The 15,661-nt window shown below is 51.3% G+C and overlaps 1 protein-coding gene across 2 annotated transcripts in view; it reads right to left on the bottom strand.

Moving 5' to 3' along the window:
* LOC119462075 (uncharacterized) overlaps nt 1-15,661 on the bottom strand; it is a 74,285-nt gene that overhangs the window by 24,197 nt on the left and 34,427 nt on the right. The window contains exon 2 of one of the 2 annotated variants that reach the window (XM_037723426.2): nt 12,005-12,037. The exons of the other annotated variant lie outside the window; for it this stretch is intronic. Within the exon in view, the coding sequence (XP_037579354.1) occupies nt 12,005-12,037 (33 nt within the window). The remainder of the gene's footprint in view (nt 1-12,004; nt 12,038-15,661) is intronic. 2 annotated transcript variants of the gene reach the window in all.

Genomic DNA, 15,661 nt, shown 5'->3' with positions numbered 1-15,661 from the left:
GAAATGGCAAAGAACTGCTCTTCAGCGTTTCAGATATGGGGTTTTAAAATGCGCATGTGCTGTCAAAAGAAAAGTGCCTTCTGTGACGATAACAACTGCATCTTGCATGAAATATATCCATTGCGCGGACACTTCTAACAGTATAATTTTACATGGAGTAGCGTAAACGCAAGATCAAACGCAATATGCGGGAAGATCAGAATGCAATACAGTAGGTTCTGCATTCTGGTTTCCCTCGCCTAACACTCGCGGCCGCATGCCCATGCACTGTGTCATCTCCAAGTTGGAAGCGCAAGAGAGCCGGCCTAACGCCCAACAAAGCCATGCTCTGGTTCGACTGCAGATGCCGCCACACATACACGCGGCTACCAAACACAGAACACACTGTAGGCTATTTAAGTCCCGTCCGACTACACCATGACGAACAGAAAGCGTCTCATTGCCTCCGTGCTGTCACCTGAGATGTCAGCGTAAAGACCGGCAGAGCTACATTCTTTGTTCTCCTGGCTCTGGCGTGCCACGAAAGAGCGCGTTCCTAAGTGTGCACAAGACTGTTTTACGCTGTGATCACGTGGTCAACATTCTCTCTCTCTCTCTTTCTTTTCTTTTTTTTTTCCTTTTTTTCAATTCTCCTGTTAGCGCGTTGATTTCACAAGTTAGGTAGCGTTCGAGTCACACCGCTTTCGCTAATGACGTAATTCTCGCAAGACGTAATTAACAATGCCGGTAAAATGATTCCATATAGAAACAAGACTTCATGGACTCGTAATAAACGGCATTTTAGTGTGCCGCATTGACTCCCATGAGCGAATGATACACGTCGAATCCACGCAAGACGTAACACCGTTCCTTTGTCGACAACCGAGCACCGCCAATATCTAAAAAATCCAGGGCAGCTCTCACGTAGGCCATAATTTGTAACATTGGCTGCGGAGGGCCAAGCGACCTCAGCGACGCGCGTCGCCATCATCTCTGCTCGTCGGACGCAAGCGTGCGCCGGCACGGGGCGATCGCGCGGTTCCGGAGCTCCAGCCACGCGCCACGGTTCTGTGCACAGCCGCCGGCCGGAAACCGGCGCCGGTCGGGCTTCCGGCATTCAAAGATCCAAGCCTGCCCTCTCCGCGTACACGTGCGGGCCGACCAGACAATGGGTGGACCTTGGCGAATTTCCACCGGAAATCCACGCAGCAGTTGACCCGCTCTCTCCCTCCCATCGTCGGACGGTCCGCGGCTGACATCCGCCCGATCGCGCTCGAAATAAAAGGGGCTCTCGGTTTGACATCCGTAACGCTCAGCGCCGACCAAAGGTTTTAATAATGCCAGCGGAACTGCCTCACCCTCCGCCGGAAGGCGTCGGGGAGAGTTGTTTTACGCGCTTTGCGTGAGAGCATTCCCAGGCGCCATCGTCGTTTCCGTACCGTCTCCCGTAGAGCTAGGATTTCAGGAGCCTGCGCTCGATGTCCGTAACCGGACATCGAGCTTCGCGACGCAGCAGCTCCCACGCAATAATTCTTTAAAAAAGTTGTCGCAGTTTCACCCGAAAGGCGAAGCATCAATTGCGATAGCAACTTAGTAGAGAGCTATACGGAGTAAGGATAGTAGTTTTATCCGCTGTACAAACTTGGACATGCAGCAGCACCGGCAACACACAGCACTGTTGTCGACGCCGTCGGCGTTTTGCCCGCGTTCGTACAAAATGCGTGCGGCGTTGGTGACTGTTGCCGGAGCCTCTGATATAAATAGGCACTTGGTGCCGCAGCTAAACGTCGCCTCCCTTCCCTGCCCCCCCCCCACGGCTATTCGTGCGTCAGAAGAAGGCGCGTTTGCTCTACATATATGGTGATTGTAAAGGAGGAAAGAGACGCCTACTTCTGCAGCCCTTAAGGGAGCACGGCACAGAACGCGCGTTTGTTCTCCGCCGTGCGTTCACTCCCCGTGAAAGCGCGCGTCCCTCGCGCCCTTTCACTCGCACATACAGCGTTCGGCGGCGCGCGGCGACGATTTCATCTCCATTGACGTCATACGGAACCTAACGGCGACGGCGACGGCAACGGCGACGCCGACGGCAGAAATCTGCTTTGGAGTGTCCATATAATTGCTATCGCAATAATAAACAAACAAAGAAGAGGGGGGGGGGGGACGAGGACATTTTCCCTTCCTACGCAGCCCAATGATAAAATTTCCTATAGCCTACACCTTACGCCAAGATATACATTCATCACAATCTTTGTCAGCCTAATTAAGACCACTGCGGGAAAAAAGCCGATTCCAGATTTCTCAAGTTGCCTTTGTCCTACGTCGACCACGCAGCACAAAGCATATCGCCCGGCCATAAACCCGAAATCTCACCATTCCATGTCATTCTCTGTTGCCTTCTGCTCCGTTTCCTCTTCCTTCGCACCAGTTGCTCCAATAGACACACACTGAAAGGCCTGCTCAACTCTGCCGCCTCATCCAGAATATCACACTTGTTTTTCGTCGTTATTCCCATCCTGCTGCCTCTAACATAACACATATCATGTTCCTTCCATCGTTAGCTGCGTGGTTCTTACGGCTCCCTTTCAATTTAATATATATGTTAAACGCATGCTTTCCCGGCCCCATCTGCTTTGTTACCTCGTATGTAATCATAAATAAGGAAGCGCAGCATACTTCAGGACGAATTCACAAAGGTTTTCGTTTGTAAGAGCTGTTTGTCACTGTCCGGCTGCCTTCTCTAACGCGCGAAACACCACAAATGACGGGCACCTGCGTTTACAAAAAGTTCTGTACGGGTCCAGAAGATTTACTTGCGGAAGCCGCAGCAGTTCAGCTGTGAACAAGGCAACCACCCGAATGCAACGTGAAGTACAATATAAATATCGCACGCCTTTAGAATACTGCATACAACAGAGATAGTGAGTGTCGCACTTCCTTTTCCACTCGCTCCATGACGTGCACCGAGGGAGTGTAATTGACCATCGCCACAAATGCTGCCAACTGCTAGCGTCCCTTCGCTGCGTTCGGCACGGTGGGCGGAGGCGCTTCCAACAGGAATGAGTGAAGCGGTGCTTCGGCGCGCGTCGCAGGAGGCGGTCCGACGCTGCTGTATGAAGTGCGCGCAGCTGCCGCGGTGCATGCTAATCGCGAGCTCAGGGCGCGTGAAACGCGTGCAGGCCGCAACCACTTTCCCTGCCGCGGCCTGTCATCGGAGCACGCGAGCAGGATCCGCGGCGCCGCGCTACGCCCACGCAGCAGCGCCAGTTCCTGTTCCAAGGGCGTCCGAGGGGCGCAAGGATGCAACCTCCAGTGGCCCTCTGCGCTCATCACGGAAAACAAGTATTCTGCGCGCAACGCGCCCGGCCCGATTCGTGCGGCGAACCTAAGAAAGACAAAAGGAACTGCTTTGACTCACTGCCAATACAAACCGGCAGAGAAAACAACTTTTCGCTCGGATTCACAGGTTTCTTTCTTTTTTTACAGATTGCGCATGCATCCTCATTCCTGGCGTGCGTGTGTGTGTATGTGTGCGAGTGCGTGTGCGTGTGTGTGTGTGTGTGTGTGTGTGTGTGTGTGTGTGTGTGTGTGTGTGTGTGTGTGTGTGTGTGTGTGTGTGTGTGTGTGTGTGTGTGTGTGATAGAGAGAGAGAGAGAGAGAGAGAGAATACAATTATATTAAAGAGAAAAACAGCCGTGCTGCAGGTGTGCGCGTGTACTGAATGCACACACGACGGAGCAGCGTAGGGCGAGTTTCGTAAGGCTGCAAGGATTGCTTCGGAGGGCTTCAAATCTTCCATTGTACACTGCGCGCGCAGGCGGCTGCGCAATTAAGAGTGAATTACCGCAATGGCTACAGGCGGCTGGCGGAACTTTTAAGCCTTTCTAACCTGCCGTCGCGACCGGTAGGCTCGCAGGACGGTGATGAAAGAAAAACAGGACAATAAGAAATAATAATAATAATAAAGGATGGCGCGCGCCAACGCGGTCGTCGCCGCCAGGTGCGCCGGGTTGCTCTATAGGTCCTGGTAGTAGGGTTTGCAAGGCACCGGCGTCTTGAGTAGCAGGTGCCCGCTACCAGACGGGCGGCAGGTGGAGGCTTGCGAAGGATGACCGAGTTTCTACCAGCATGCGCGTACACTCAACACATGCGATGCTGCAGGCCGGCTGCTCCTGGTTTTCTTCACGCGTACTTAGCATGCCTCGGAACGACTCGCATCTGTATCAAGGAGCGAGCGAAACGCTTGTATACATCTAATTCCTCGTACGATCGGTGTGCGAGGGAGCGACGAATGTCCGCAGAAGTGAACTCCACGCTGCAGAATGATTGTCAAAATCCAGATGTCTACTCTATCTGAACTTTTCAAACGAAGATGAGCCATTGCACGGCTTTGGTCTTATTTATGACCCGTGTCGCGACTCCCAAGATGTCTGCAAAACATCAAGCTCGAAGTAACCAAAGCCGTAAAGCGACTCACAGGCACTGCACGGATGCGCGTAAATCGGGCGCTTCCTGTTGGCGGCTGCAAAGAACGAAACAATCTGCCTATGAGGAGATAGACCCGCACACCAAACTGCATTTCCGTCGCGCCGTTTCCCGGCTTCTAATGGACCGGTCGGCGGCCGCTGCCATTCAAGCAACAAACGTCCGTGTCCACATTGCGCACGGAGCACACCAGCCGCAGGCGGAGCTCATCGTCGCCTGCAGCTGCGCAGCACACGGCGGCGCAAAAAAGGGGCGCGCAGCTAGCGGAGACTGCGCTGGTTGGCTGCTTTTGCATGCGGGCCGCGCGTCATTCGTCAATCATTCTCGTCACCCATTGAACTCGCAGTCACGGCCGGAAGGGCCCGCCGCTGCGCCGGCGCGCAGCCCGGCACTAGGAAGCGAACGCTGGGTCACGCTCAACGAGACCAATTGGCCGAGCAATGCTTCTTCCCCGATGCCTCCGGGAAAGGACGGGCTCGCGCATCCCAAGGCGCGCTGCGGAGCAGCGTCTTTTGTTGCGCCTGTTGCGCCCGGCGCAACTTTCTATGGGGTTCCTCGAGAGGGCCACGGCGAGCCTGGGCCGGCGCCGTTGGCGGGCCGCTACCGGGCTTCTCCGGTCCAGAGATCAGGGTCATTGAGGCTCCGGCATCGGCGCGAGGTCGCGGCCACTCCGGCCGCACTTTCAATGAAGACGCTGCCTTCCGGGCTCCTGGACGCCATCCCCGATTAGATTCGATGAGCGCCCTCACGAGGAAGCGGTTGCCGAATCTGTGCATCCCGGCTCGAATGAGAGACGCGCCGTTGAGCGCCAGGCGTGACTCGGTCGACGCGGGCCACCCTTTTTTTTGGGGGGCCGCGGCACGGGTTGCTGCCGGTGTGGTGCTCACGCAGCTCAAGCCACCGTTGCTCAAGCTGCTGTGAATGCGCGGTACAGGACACGTGCTACTTCTAAATCTGAGCTCCTCTTTTCGCCCACTGGGAAGGCGATGCCGGTGGCTGATCACCGCTTATCTGCAGACTGAAGAGACTTGCTGGGTTGTATACGATGAGAAAAATTATCGCCGGTCATTTACTTGGCGGCTAAGTACAAGGGCACACGCGGGAGAGCGGAAGACACCACGGTCCGTATTCGCTAAAACCTCTCACGCTAGAACTGTGATGTTGGACACATTATTAGTGAAGGTGACCGACCAATGGCATCGATCGCTTACAAACGAAAAGCGTTGTGAACCATGGGCCGAATTCAGAAAGCTTGTTCGTAAGCGTTATTGTTTGCCATTGGCCGGGCCGGTCGCCTTCACTAATTATATGTTCAATATCACAGTTGTTTGGTATTTGCTCTTATACGAACAGTTCTCAAGGCTAAGAACTTTTTTTTTTTTTTTTCAAATTACAGGCCTATATCTCTAAAAACAGCTATTTAGCTCTGCGTTACAGGAAAAGGATTCTAATTTTTTGGATATGCAACTGAATTACGGAACCACTTGCCCAGGTCTGTCGTTGCTTCAGACGATGTCCGTGCTTTCAAACACGCTGTGGACGTATTTACACGAATGCGATGCTGCTTTTTGGTGTATTGACTGTTTTGTTTTGATTAGTGTTTCTTCAGCTGTGCTCTTTCATATTTTTCTTTTCGCCCTCCCTGTAATGACCTCCAGTAGGGGGTTGACAGTGTTTAATAAATAAATAAATAAATAAATAAATAAATAAATAAATAAATAAATAAATAAATAAATAATAAATAAATAAATAAATAAATAAATAAATAAATAAATAACACATTTTCTCCACTAGAGCTAAAAGGGAGAAGGAAGAAGGACCGCGCCGATCATATATGTATAAAAAAAGAAATAAATATACGTGCAACAAAATCAACGACACCGTTCGTGACCGAACCATGCTAATTTACAGGAGCTGATAGTGTGGCCCAACGCCGGCAGAAAACCCTTGCCTCCATCGGCCTCGCCGCGATTGTACGCTTTTGATAGCTCTTCAAGGTGAGCTGCGTAGACCCCGCGATAACGCACTCGATATTATGCGCTCGAAACATTCATGAGCTTCGGTGTAGTACGCTGCGCGAAAGGGGGCGGGGAGCCGGTAAGCGGGGTGCACGGAGTGGATGCACGCGCACAACTCCTCGGCGATTCTTCAGCAGCTAGTCTTGGTTCTGTGAAAACACAGCGGTCAGCTGCCACCGTACACGACAACCTCGACTCGACCGAGGTTTATACACCGCAGCACCTGGAAGCGGAGCAATAATTATCTCGCTCAGTGACCGCGATTACACTCGCCTCAGTTTTACCGCTGCGGTGTTGTTTTCTCGCCTCGGCTGAGGCTAAGAGGTTACGCCAGGACAGGCGACGAGCTTTAAAAGAAAAAGAAGGCTTCGCCTCCAGGTCCAGCGGGTGGCTCGTAATTCTGGGCCACTTAAGCAGCGTTGAACGAGCCCGCGGCGCGTCCTGGATAACAGAAATCGCGGCGCCTGCAGAAGTGGAGCAGCTGAAACAAAAGGCTCCTCTCACAGCTGCGCGCGAGGTCGACCAGAAACGTCTGCGCGACGGGGCCAAGTTCGCCAGGACAGAGGCGGCTCCTTCTTCGCCCTGTCGCGGTGCAGGGGGTCCCTTTCCCATGCCGCCTCTCCCGAAACGCCGCCACGCACGGCCCCGCGAGGCGCCGTCTACATGCTCGCCCGCGGCTGGCAAAGAATGGTTTCGCGGGGCTCCTCCTGATGTGCTCGCACAATAAACAGCCGAAAAAGAGCGATGGAAAAGAGCGCGATATAGCTTGGGCTGTTTAGTATCGCTGTATATACAGCGAGAAACGAAAGCTGCGCCAAATAGGATGGTCAAGATTCTTTTTTTAACGTTTTGTTTTGTTTATATATATATATATATATATATATATATATATATATATATATATATTCTTGTTAACCGTAATTTCAATTGCGCGCAAGCACGTAAATCGAACTTTCAGTAAAATATCGGAGCGCTTCTCGCGTGATTGGGCGTATACGGAACAATGCGGTCAGCAGTGGCCTATACGTATACCGCATTTATGCCGAGAACAAGATTTATGAAAACTACGGCGCGGCGTCCGTTTTGTATCTGCCGGACAATTACGCAGCCACGAGGACCAATTAAGGCAATGTTTTGTAACGATACATTTCGTTTTACGTTTTTCGCGCCCTTTCGTCACTGGCACACTTGAAGCCGCGGCCCCGCGCTGTCGCCACTCGGCAGGACGGATGATAAGAAATGAATCGGTGAAAAATATTCCACACAATATTACGAGATTCATGGCCCGGTATAATAATGTAAAAATCCCTTTCGCTCAATTCTATTCCTTTCTTATCCACTGTTCACGATCCGTCGGTCCCGGTGATAACGCACAGGCTTGAGCGGCGCCCGCACACGTGCTGATAAAGCGCGAAAAGGAACAGCATTGGAATAGAGTCGTTACATTATCTCTGCCAAATTATCCGCTGGCAACAAAGCAACGAACGGGTCTTCAAGGGTCTCTCGAAGGGTCGGCCCAACCTTCGGTGGTTTTTCAAGTGCACTCCCCGAGAATCAACTCCCAAAATCCCCCCCTACGCATCTCTTTCCGGGTTCTCAAAATTTTCGCGCGAACCTGAGAGCAGCGCGGCGACGACCTGCGCGAAGGCACTCAGCGACAGAATTGGACGGGCAGCATGTGCCCGCACTTCGCCTCGGAGATTTTTTTTTTTTTTTTTTTCCCTCGGAGCCGCTCAACGGGCGTAATAGGAGAATCGTGGCGTGTATTTTGGGGCGAAACGGCACCGCAACACGGGGAAACAAACGGGCGCCCACGCCGACCGCAGTCGCCCGCAATGAATTTCGTCGCTCTCGGGGTCTTTTTTTCATGGCCACTTTTTGGGTCCGCTCTACGGGCGCCGCCGCTGGCAACAAAGCAACGGCGCGACCAGGAACACGGCTGCGAAGTTGGCCCAGGAGACTGCGTCATGCGCGAGGCGCGTTAACCTTGCGCGTGAGCACGAGAGAAGTAAAAAAAAAAAATATAATAAATAAAAATAAAATAGAGTAGGCGAAGAAACGCAATCCATCTGATGGCCGCCTCCAGTTATGTGCGAAAGCGAGCCGATTTATTTTTGCCGGCGCATCTCCCCTTGAAGGTGGCAGTCGCTGAAGCTTTGTCAAAAAAAAAAAAAATAATAATAATAAGAGAGAGAGAGGGAGATAGAGAGAGACAGAGAGAAAGCTGACGCGACGCGCCTCCGCGCGAAGAAGTCGAGGGCGCGCTTTGGCTTCTTCCCTAACACGTGGGTGCGCGTTTCGCTTTCTGCTTCCTCATCGACGGTTCAGAACGCGCGTATCTAGCGTACGCGGCGGGGCTGCTTCGGTAATGATATTGACCCAGCGGCGACGGTCGTCGAGGGAGAGATTTAAGGCCTCGCTCTCCGATCACGAACGCGCCGCGCCAAACGGCATCGCAATGAACCCGTTGGCAATTAAGACGGCCATTAGTAATCGCTACCAGCTCAGCTCGTCGGCAAAGACGGCACTTGGGGACCTGGACCTTCACTATCAGGACGGCAAGATACGGCAAGATATGTACATTTGTTTGAAAGGTACCGGCATGCTCGTACAGCACAACACCGCCGAAGCACTACGTTTTATCACCGTTTCAGAACGCAGTGTGGGCATCCGTAATTATCACCATCGGTATACCAGGGGCCGAGTTCTCAAGAGCTTTTCGTTCGGAAGTGATGTTCGCCACTGGCCGGCGCCGCCTTCGCTATAATAATATGTCCAACGATGATTGGCTGGAATTTTCTCTTACGAAAAGTTTTAGCGTAAGAACTTTTGCAAATACGGGTCCTGGGGCCGGATTCACAAAAAACGTTCTTACGCTAAAACTGTTCGTAGAAGCAGGTGTCAGCCAATCGTGGTGTTGAACGTATCATTGGCGAAGGCGGCTGGCCAATGGCAAGCAGCACTTCCGAACGAAAAGCTTTGTGAATTCGGCCCCTGATTCGCTCGGATTACTTTGTGAACGCAGTAGCTTCAAAGGTTGCTTCTTTGCATGACTCGCAGCTGAAAAATAGGATAACTGCGAGGCTTCATTAAAATAAAGCCTCTCGTCAGTGGACGAGGGCTAGCTGTCATGCACTTGCGCGCGAGAGTTGCTGTTATATGACCTCTGCGCAGGTTTCGCCTACGTAGCTGTGTTACTTTTTGCCAGACAGGGATAACAGTTTAAGAAGTACGACATTAGCTCAAATGCGAAGATAAATTTCGTTCAGGTATTCTGCACAAACACTTCTCCGTGAGAGAAAAAGAAGAGAGGCTGGGAGGTGAACCAGAAATGGGTTCCGTTTGCTATCCTGGTGCTCTCGCGCTAACAAAGAGCAAGTCCCTCCTACTAATTTGCAGGCCCGTATATAGAAGGAAAAAAAAAGCTCTCACGCTAGAAATCTTCGTAAGGCCAGTCAATCCTGATGCTGGAAATACTAGCTAAGGCGGTCGCGGCCAACTGCCAAATTCACTTACGAAAGTGAAGCTTTGTGTATTCAGCCCCTGGCGCTTTTCAATCAGCGCCTTATTGCGTATACATATGGTGTTGAGTAACGGACAGACTGCAGCTGTCGAAAATTTTTTTTCGGGAAAACTTCCAGCCGCTCGAATTTCTGTCGAACATACTGGTGGTCGCCGTATATTGAACATCGAGATCACGCCGACAAGTAAGCACCGCCTTAGCATCCGAGAGTGCTTAACAACAACCTTGTAAAAAGTAATGTGAGCTTAAGCAAAGGTATCTGCGCATCACAAAGTGGCTCAGTTCAACACAGCGAGCGTGCTAAGCAAAGCCGCCAGGACAAACACGCCGCCCTCGAAGAGCAGAAATAGTATATAGGTGCGGCATTAAATGCTGCGCGTATGTCTATCCTTGGTGCTTACTTACGGCCTCAAATTATCAAGAATACTAGACGGTACGCTCCCCTGCTTATATGTATATACACGGATAAACATGGCATTAACCGGCGCTGCTACGGGGCTTTTTGCTGCTGCTTCTCTTCCTACTTTTGAAATAACCTCAACCAGAAAGACACATTTCGTCCGCTCAGAGCACTCGTGCGTTCCCTGCATGTGGACTTGGGATATGAATGCCAAATTTCAAGCTGTATATTGACGCTCTTCGTAGCGTCCTAACTGCGGTCTACATTTCCGACAGATTCTTCCGTTTCCCCAGTAAAATCAGAGAAAAAAATTATAAAACGATAATAAAAATTCAGTCGGGTCAAGCGGTTACGCGCACTGAAATCTGCGCGGCTGCTGCAGGCTTTTTGAACGACCGACTGGCGCGTTGCTCAAGGGGCCATCGCTCACATAACCACTCGGCGCAACACAAGCAGCGCCATATGCACCGTATGTCCGTGGTCGCAGGCGACACTGACGGTGCCGTTCATGCTGGCGCGTCATTGCTGCCAAAACGCCTAGGCCGTGTAATGCGCAACGCTGGGTGACGACTCGTCTTGGGGCTCTCGACGCGGAGGCTTCGCCAGCCTACGAAATAAAAAAAATAATAAGAACACTCGTGCGCAAAACGATCGTTAAAGAGAGGTGCGCGCGAGTCGCCACAAGGTCTTCCTGGCGCACGCGGTGTGTGGGGGAACAATGCCCTCGATCGAGCGCTTGGGCCAACGGTTCGTTATGCAAGGGACCGCCGCACTCACCGCACCGCCAGCCCCCACCGCGCAAGGTTTCTTCTTTCGCACGTTCGTCATCGTCTTTGTCATCGCGCGACTGTCGCCGACACGCATCGGCGATTGCTAGCCTGACGCAAGTCGTCCTCCCGAGAATTCCTTCTTCTGAGACTGGAAATAAACACGGGCAAACGAAAACGCGCCGCCCGGGGCAGTGCTGGAAACAATGGCGGCGGGAAACCTGTGCAGCTGAGTCAGTGCCAACATTCCTCGTCGGGACCGCCCGCGGTGGACTTGGTGTCCGTACGAGATACGGATGCATTGTATAGTTGGGTGCGTCCTTTCGTATATAGCCGACATCACATTCCGAGTCCTAGCACCGCGCATGTTTTGGACGCTGCATTTTTCGTTTGGCTTCGCTTGTCACGTGTATACGCTAATACGAACGTGACTTAATTGCGCTATTAACATTTGATGATTATCCGAGCCAAGTGAGAAAAACTGAGAGAAACTGATGCGGACTCGAGTGCAGCACTAATTAAATAATCAGAAAAAAAACAAGAAATGGTTAAACTACCTACTGCTCGTGCTCAGATTAAAAAGAGAAGAATAAGCATTTTTCACACAAACCCAAGTCGCGCGAGCAGCGTTAGCCCTGAAAAACTTTACATCCAACAGCTTGTAAAGTTTTGGTGCACACGAAATTTGGCTTCAGTATACCTCACAGGATGATGCAATTTCACTTATATATATATATATATATATATATATATATATATATATATATATATATATGCCTTCTTTTTTTCGCAACTGCGAGGCAAAATAAGAGTGACTAAAGGACGAGCGACTCACCAGCTCATCTTCTCCGGATCGGATAGGCGACCTCTGTTGAGGAAACAGAAAACGAATGTGTAGCGCGAAAGACAGTCATCTTTTCCTCTCCCCCAAACAAAAGTCACGCACGTCAGACGGACGAACGAGCAAGTGACTATAGAGACCAAGCAGACCACATCACGCTTCAAACTGGCATGTCACACATGTAACGCAACACGAGAGCACAATGCACCACGTGACGATCGACAGGCACGGCGATGCACGACTCCTATCGAACTTGAACAGAACACTCAGAGAGATAGATGTAACCAGCTTGTGTTGTACACTGTGCAAAAAAACACAGACATAAAAAAAAAACTTCACTGATTGCCAAAACAGAGGGCGGTGCGCCCTCTACAAACATCTGCCCTGTGCGTCTATACGGCACTTCGGCGTGTTCGAGTTTTCTCCGAGTGTTGTTCTTATATACCTACAGTGAAGATGTACTCTCTCTAATTTACCTTTCATCTTCGACCCCGTGCACCGTGCTTTGAAATGGTCCGAATTAATCCGGAGGCCTTTGCTATACAGCACCTCCCATAGCACCTGTGCTGCTTTTGGACGTTAAACCGACCCCGTCAATAACGCCCCCTCCCCTCCTCCCCTTCACTCGCAGCTTTGCAGGGAAGCAAACCAGATTATTACCACCTGGTTAAACTCACTGCCTTTTCCCTTTATTTTTGTGTCTCTCTTCACGCGCCGCCTGGTTCCTCGTTAATCCCGGCGTCTTCTCTATGTGAGTACGTACGTTTTGTGACACACGGTGCTTTTTTAGGTATACCAGCAGAACTTCCTCTCAAAACAAGCGCCGTGGAGAAGCAAAAGCAATGCGAGACAGGAACGGTTTCGCCATGCACATACGCCTTGTTCTAAGATAACATATCTGCTGCACCATAGAAGCTCATCGCAGGACACGGTCTTGCGCGCCTCAGCAGATGATGTTCCAAGACAGCCGCGTATCGCGACTCCCCCAACTCAACCTCCGTAGGAGGCGTGCAGCCCGCCGCCTGCAGGCGCCCGCTATCACCCCGTTTCCGAGTCTGGGGTCCCGGCGCGATGGTGTGCGAGCACAGCGCGCGTCAACGGCACTCAGGCGATAGCGCCTACATACGAGCCACACACGCTCCGGCTGCCACCCAGTGGCGGCGTCCAGCTGGACCCACAGAGACGAGCTTCCCGGAGCACAAGCGCGGGGGCCATATACGCGACGACGTCAACCGCGTGCGCCGTGTCTGCGACGACGGAGGTCCTCAGCCAGAGTCGACGAGACCGCTCGGGGATTGCACGCGTCGAAACGCGCAGGGAAACACAAGAGTGGAAGCGTAAACACAGGCGCGCGCCCCCAGGATCCAGAGTGTGCGCCCTTCTGTAAACAAACGACATTTCCGTCCAGCAGTCTGGCTCCCGGACATCTGTCCTCTCAAAGACACGTACGGATCAGCACACGATCAACATTTGAGTATAGTTTATCCCCAATGGCAGTAACCGCGCTGTGCTGAAAGAAGCTTGTATGGTTATGCGGTCTCCTTCTAAGAGGGCTTCAGTGCGGAAATATACGAAGTATGGAAAACGGTTTATGGCGACAAAGTCACAGAAATGCGAGATCACTGTGATGGGAATAAATGTAACAAACATCTACTCTTTAACTTTCACGGGCTTTTACGCTTACACTTGTCGTATCTGTCGTTCATTTTCATTTTATTACTTACATTTTCGCATCCAACTTTTTTCTTCTAGATTCTACAACCGCGTCGACGTGTGTATACCACAAGCTTGTCTCGTAAACGCGCAACACGGCGGGGCTATTTCAGAATGAGTAACTTGCTGCTTGTCAAATGTTTGCACATCTAACAGCAAAGTTGAAGTTTAGCAATTCAATATTTGACACGTTTCATCGTGCCGTCAGGGTCCAACGGCGTCGCTAAAAGGTTGCAACGCGAACTGGGTCGGCCTCAGCGCGCTCCCCCGCGGTGCCAGTCGGCGTCTCCGCGAACATGCAGCCGCCGGCGAGGCCCCAATGAAGACGAATAGCTCGCAGCCTTGGGCGGCCGCCTGTGCCGACTCAAGGGGGGCAGGCCCGCAATGCAGCAGCCCCCAATGCGTCAGCGCCCACCGCCCGCTCGGTATTCCCCGGCCGGCTATTTTTCCAATCAAGCTATAGCTTTCCTGTTTTCGTCGGTATAGGCCTCGATTCGGATCCAAGGGCGGTTGGCCCGCGAGGCGTCCCTTCCGCTGATTTGGAGCAGCCGCGGTACTCGTTCCAGCTGCACAGTTTGAGGGATTACCCCGGCAACGTCGAAGCGCGTCTCGTGCACCCGGGTGTTTTCATTGTGGCGGAGTGGTATACGTGATATCTCGAGTGCAGTGCGCGACACAGCACCGCGCACGGAGAGGAAGCTCTTAGCTCGGACACTCCCCGATTCGCATGCACATGAAACGCACAAAGTTTCTTGTGAGGCAACCGGATGAACAAGAGTTAAATTAGGCGTGTTTTATCTAAACGAAAAAAGAGAAATCCTAGGAACTGTTCTGATAAAATGTTCCGCTTAGGCCGCGATCCGCGATCTTTTTTGCAAAGCTAACGGATTATTCCAAACGAAAACAAACAAACAAGAAAGACATAAGGAAAAGTAACGTCAAGTTTATCGCTTTATAGCTCAACAAAAAACAGATATCTCAATTTTTTTAATTGTATCTAAAGATTATTATTTTTGAATTGGTATATTATACGCTGCTCCAGAGATACGGCCTCTCTCTCTCTCTCTTTCTCTCTCTCTGTGTGTGCGGGGGGGGGGGGGGGGGTCATAGCGAAGCCGACGCAACTGAGAGACAGAGGAGACTCAGGTAACAGATTCAGGTAAGCCGAAAACTGACCTGCTCATCTTGAACGCTTTGGATACTATATAGCAAGTGCACTTTACAGAATTACGGATATCCTTTTGCTGCAAAGCTAGAGGTTGTGAACGTAATATTAATTTTCCTTGATATTTTGTGATTTTGAAATATTTGTGCTAAAATTCGGAGGATAAAAATTAACAATAAGAGAACCAACTTTCAACAGCCACCGGAATGACATTTTCTCTCTCTCCCCCGCTGTCAACTGCAACGAAGTTGAGACAGTTCGGTCCAGCGGTATATAAGCATAATCAGAGCACTTCTGCATTTCACGCGTATCTATACTGAACTAAGAGGTCGCGCCACAGTGGCTATATCGTTCTGTTGCTGAGCACGAGGTCGCGGGTTCGATTCTCAGCTGCGGCGGCCGCGTTCTGATGGGGTGGAACACGCAACGATTTAGCGTTGTGGCCAGTTCTTAAGGTATCATCATAAATAATTCATAGCTTCCTCATACGAAGGAAGCAACGGCTGGTTGTTTTGTTTCATCAAAGCACGTCCAGTGTATGTGTGTGCAGTGATAAAGTGCCCTCGCTGAACTGAAGTAGACTACGGATCCGTGGGACGTCCTTACATTGACGCCAGTGCCAATTTCGCTATAAGTAGTCACCAATTTCCTGTTCTTTAGGACATTGGCAATCTGTTGGAGCTGATACGGAATACTGACAAGCCGAATACGCTAAGACAACTGACGTTGTAGCGTGCATCGGCTCGCCACGGACGCATTTTGAAACGTCCGTA

The sequence above is a fragment of the Dermacentor silvarum genome, chromosome 1 (assembly GCF_013339745.2).
Source record: "Dermacentor silvarum isolate Dsil-2018 chromosome 1, BIME_Dsil_1.4, whole genome shotgun sequence".
Classification (NCBI taxonomy): domain Eukaryota; kingdom Metazoa; phylum Arthropoda; class Arachnida; order Ixodida; family Ixodidae; genus Dermacentor; species Dermacentor silvarum.
Note: the sequence above shows the minus strand (reverse complement) of the source record. Positions and strands in the feature narration are given on the sequence as shown.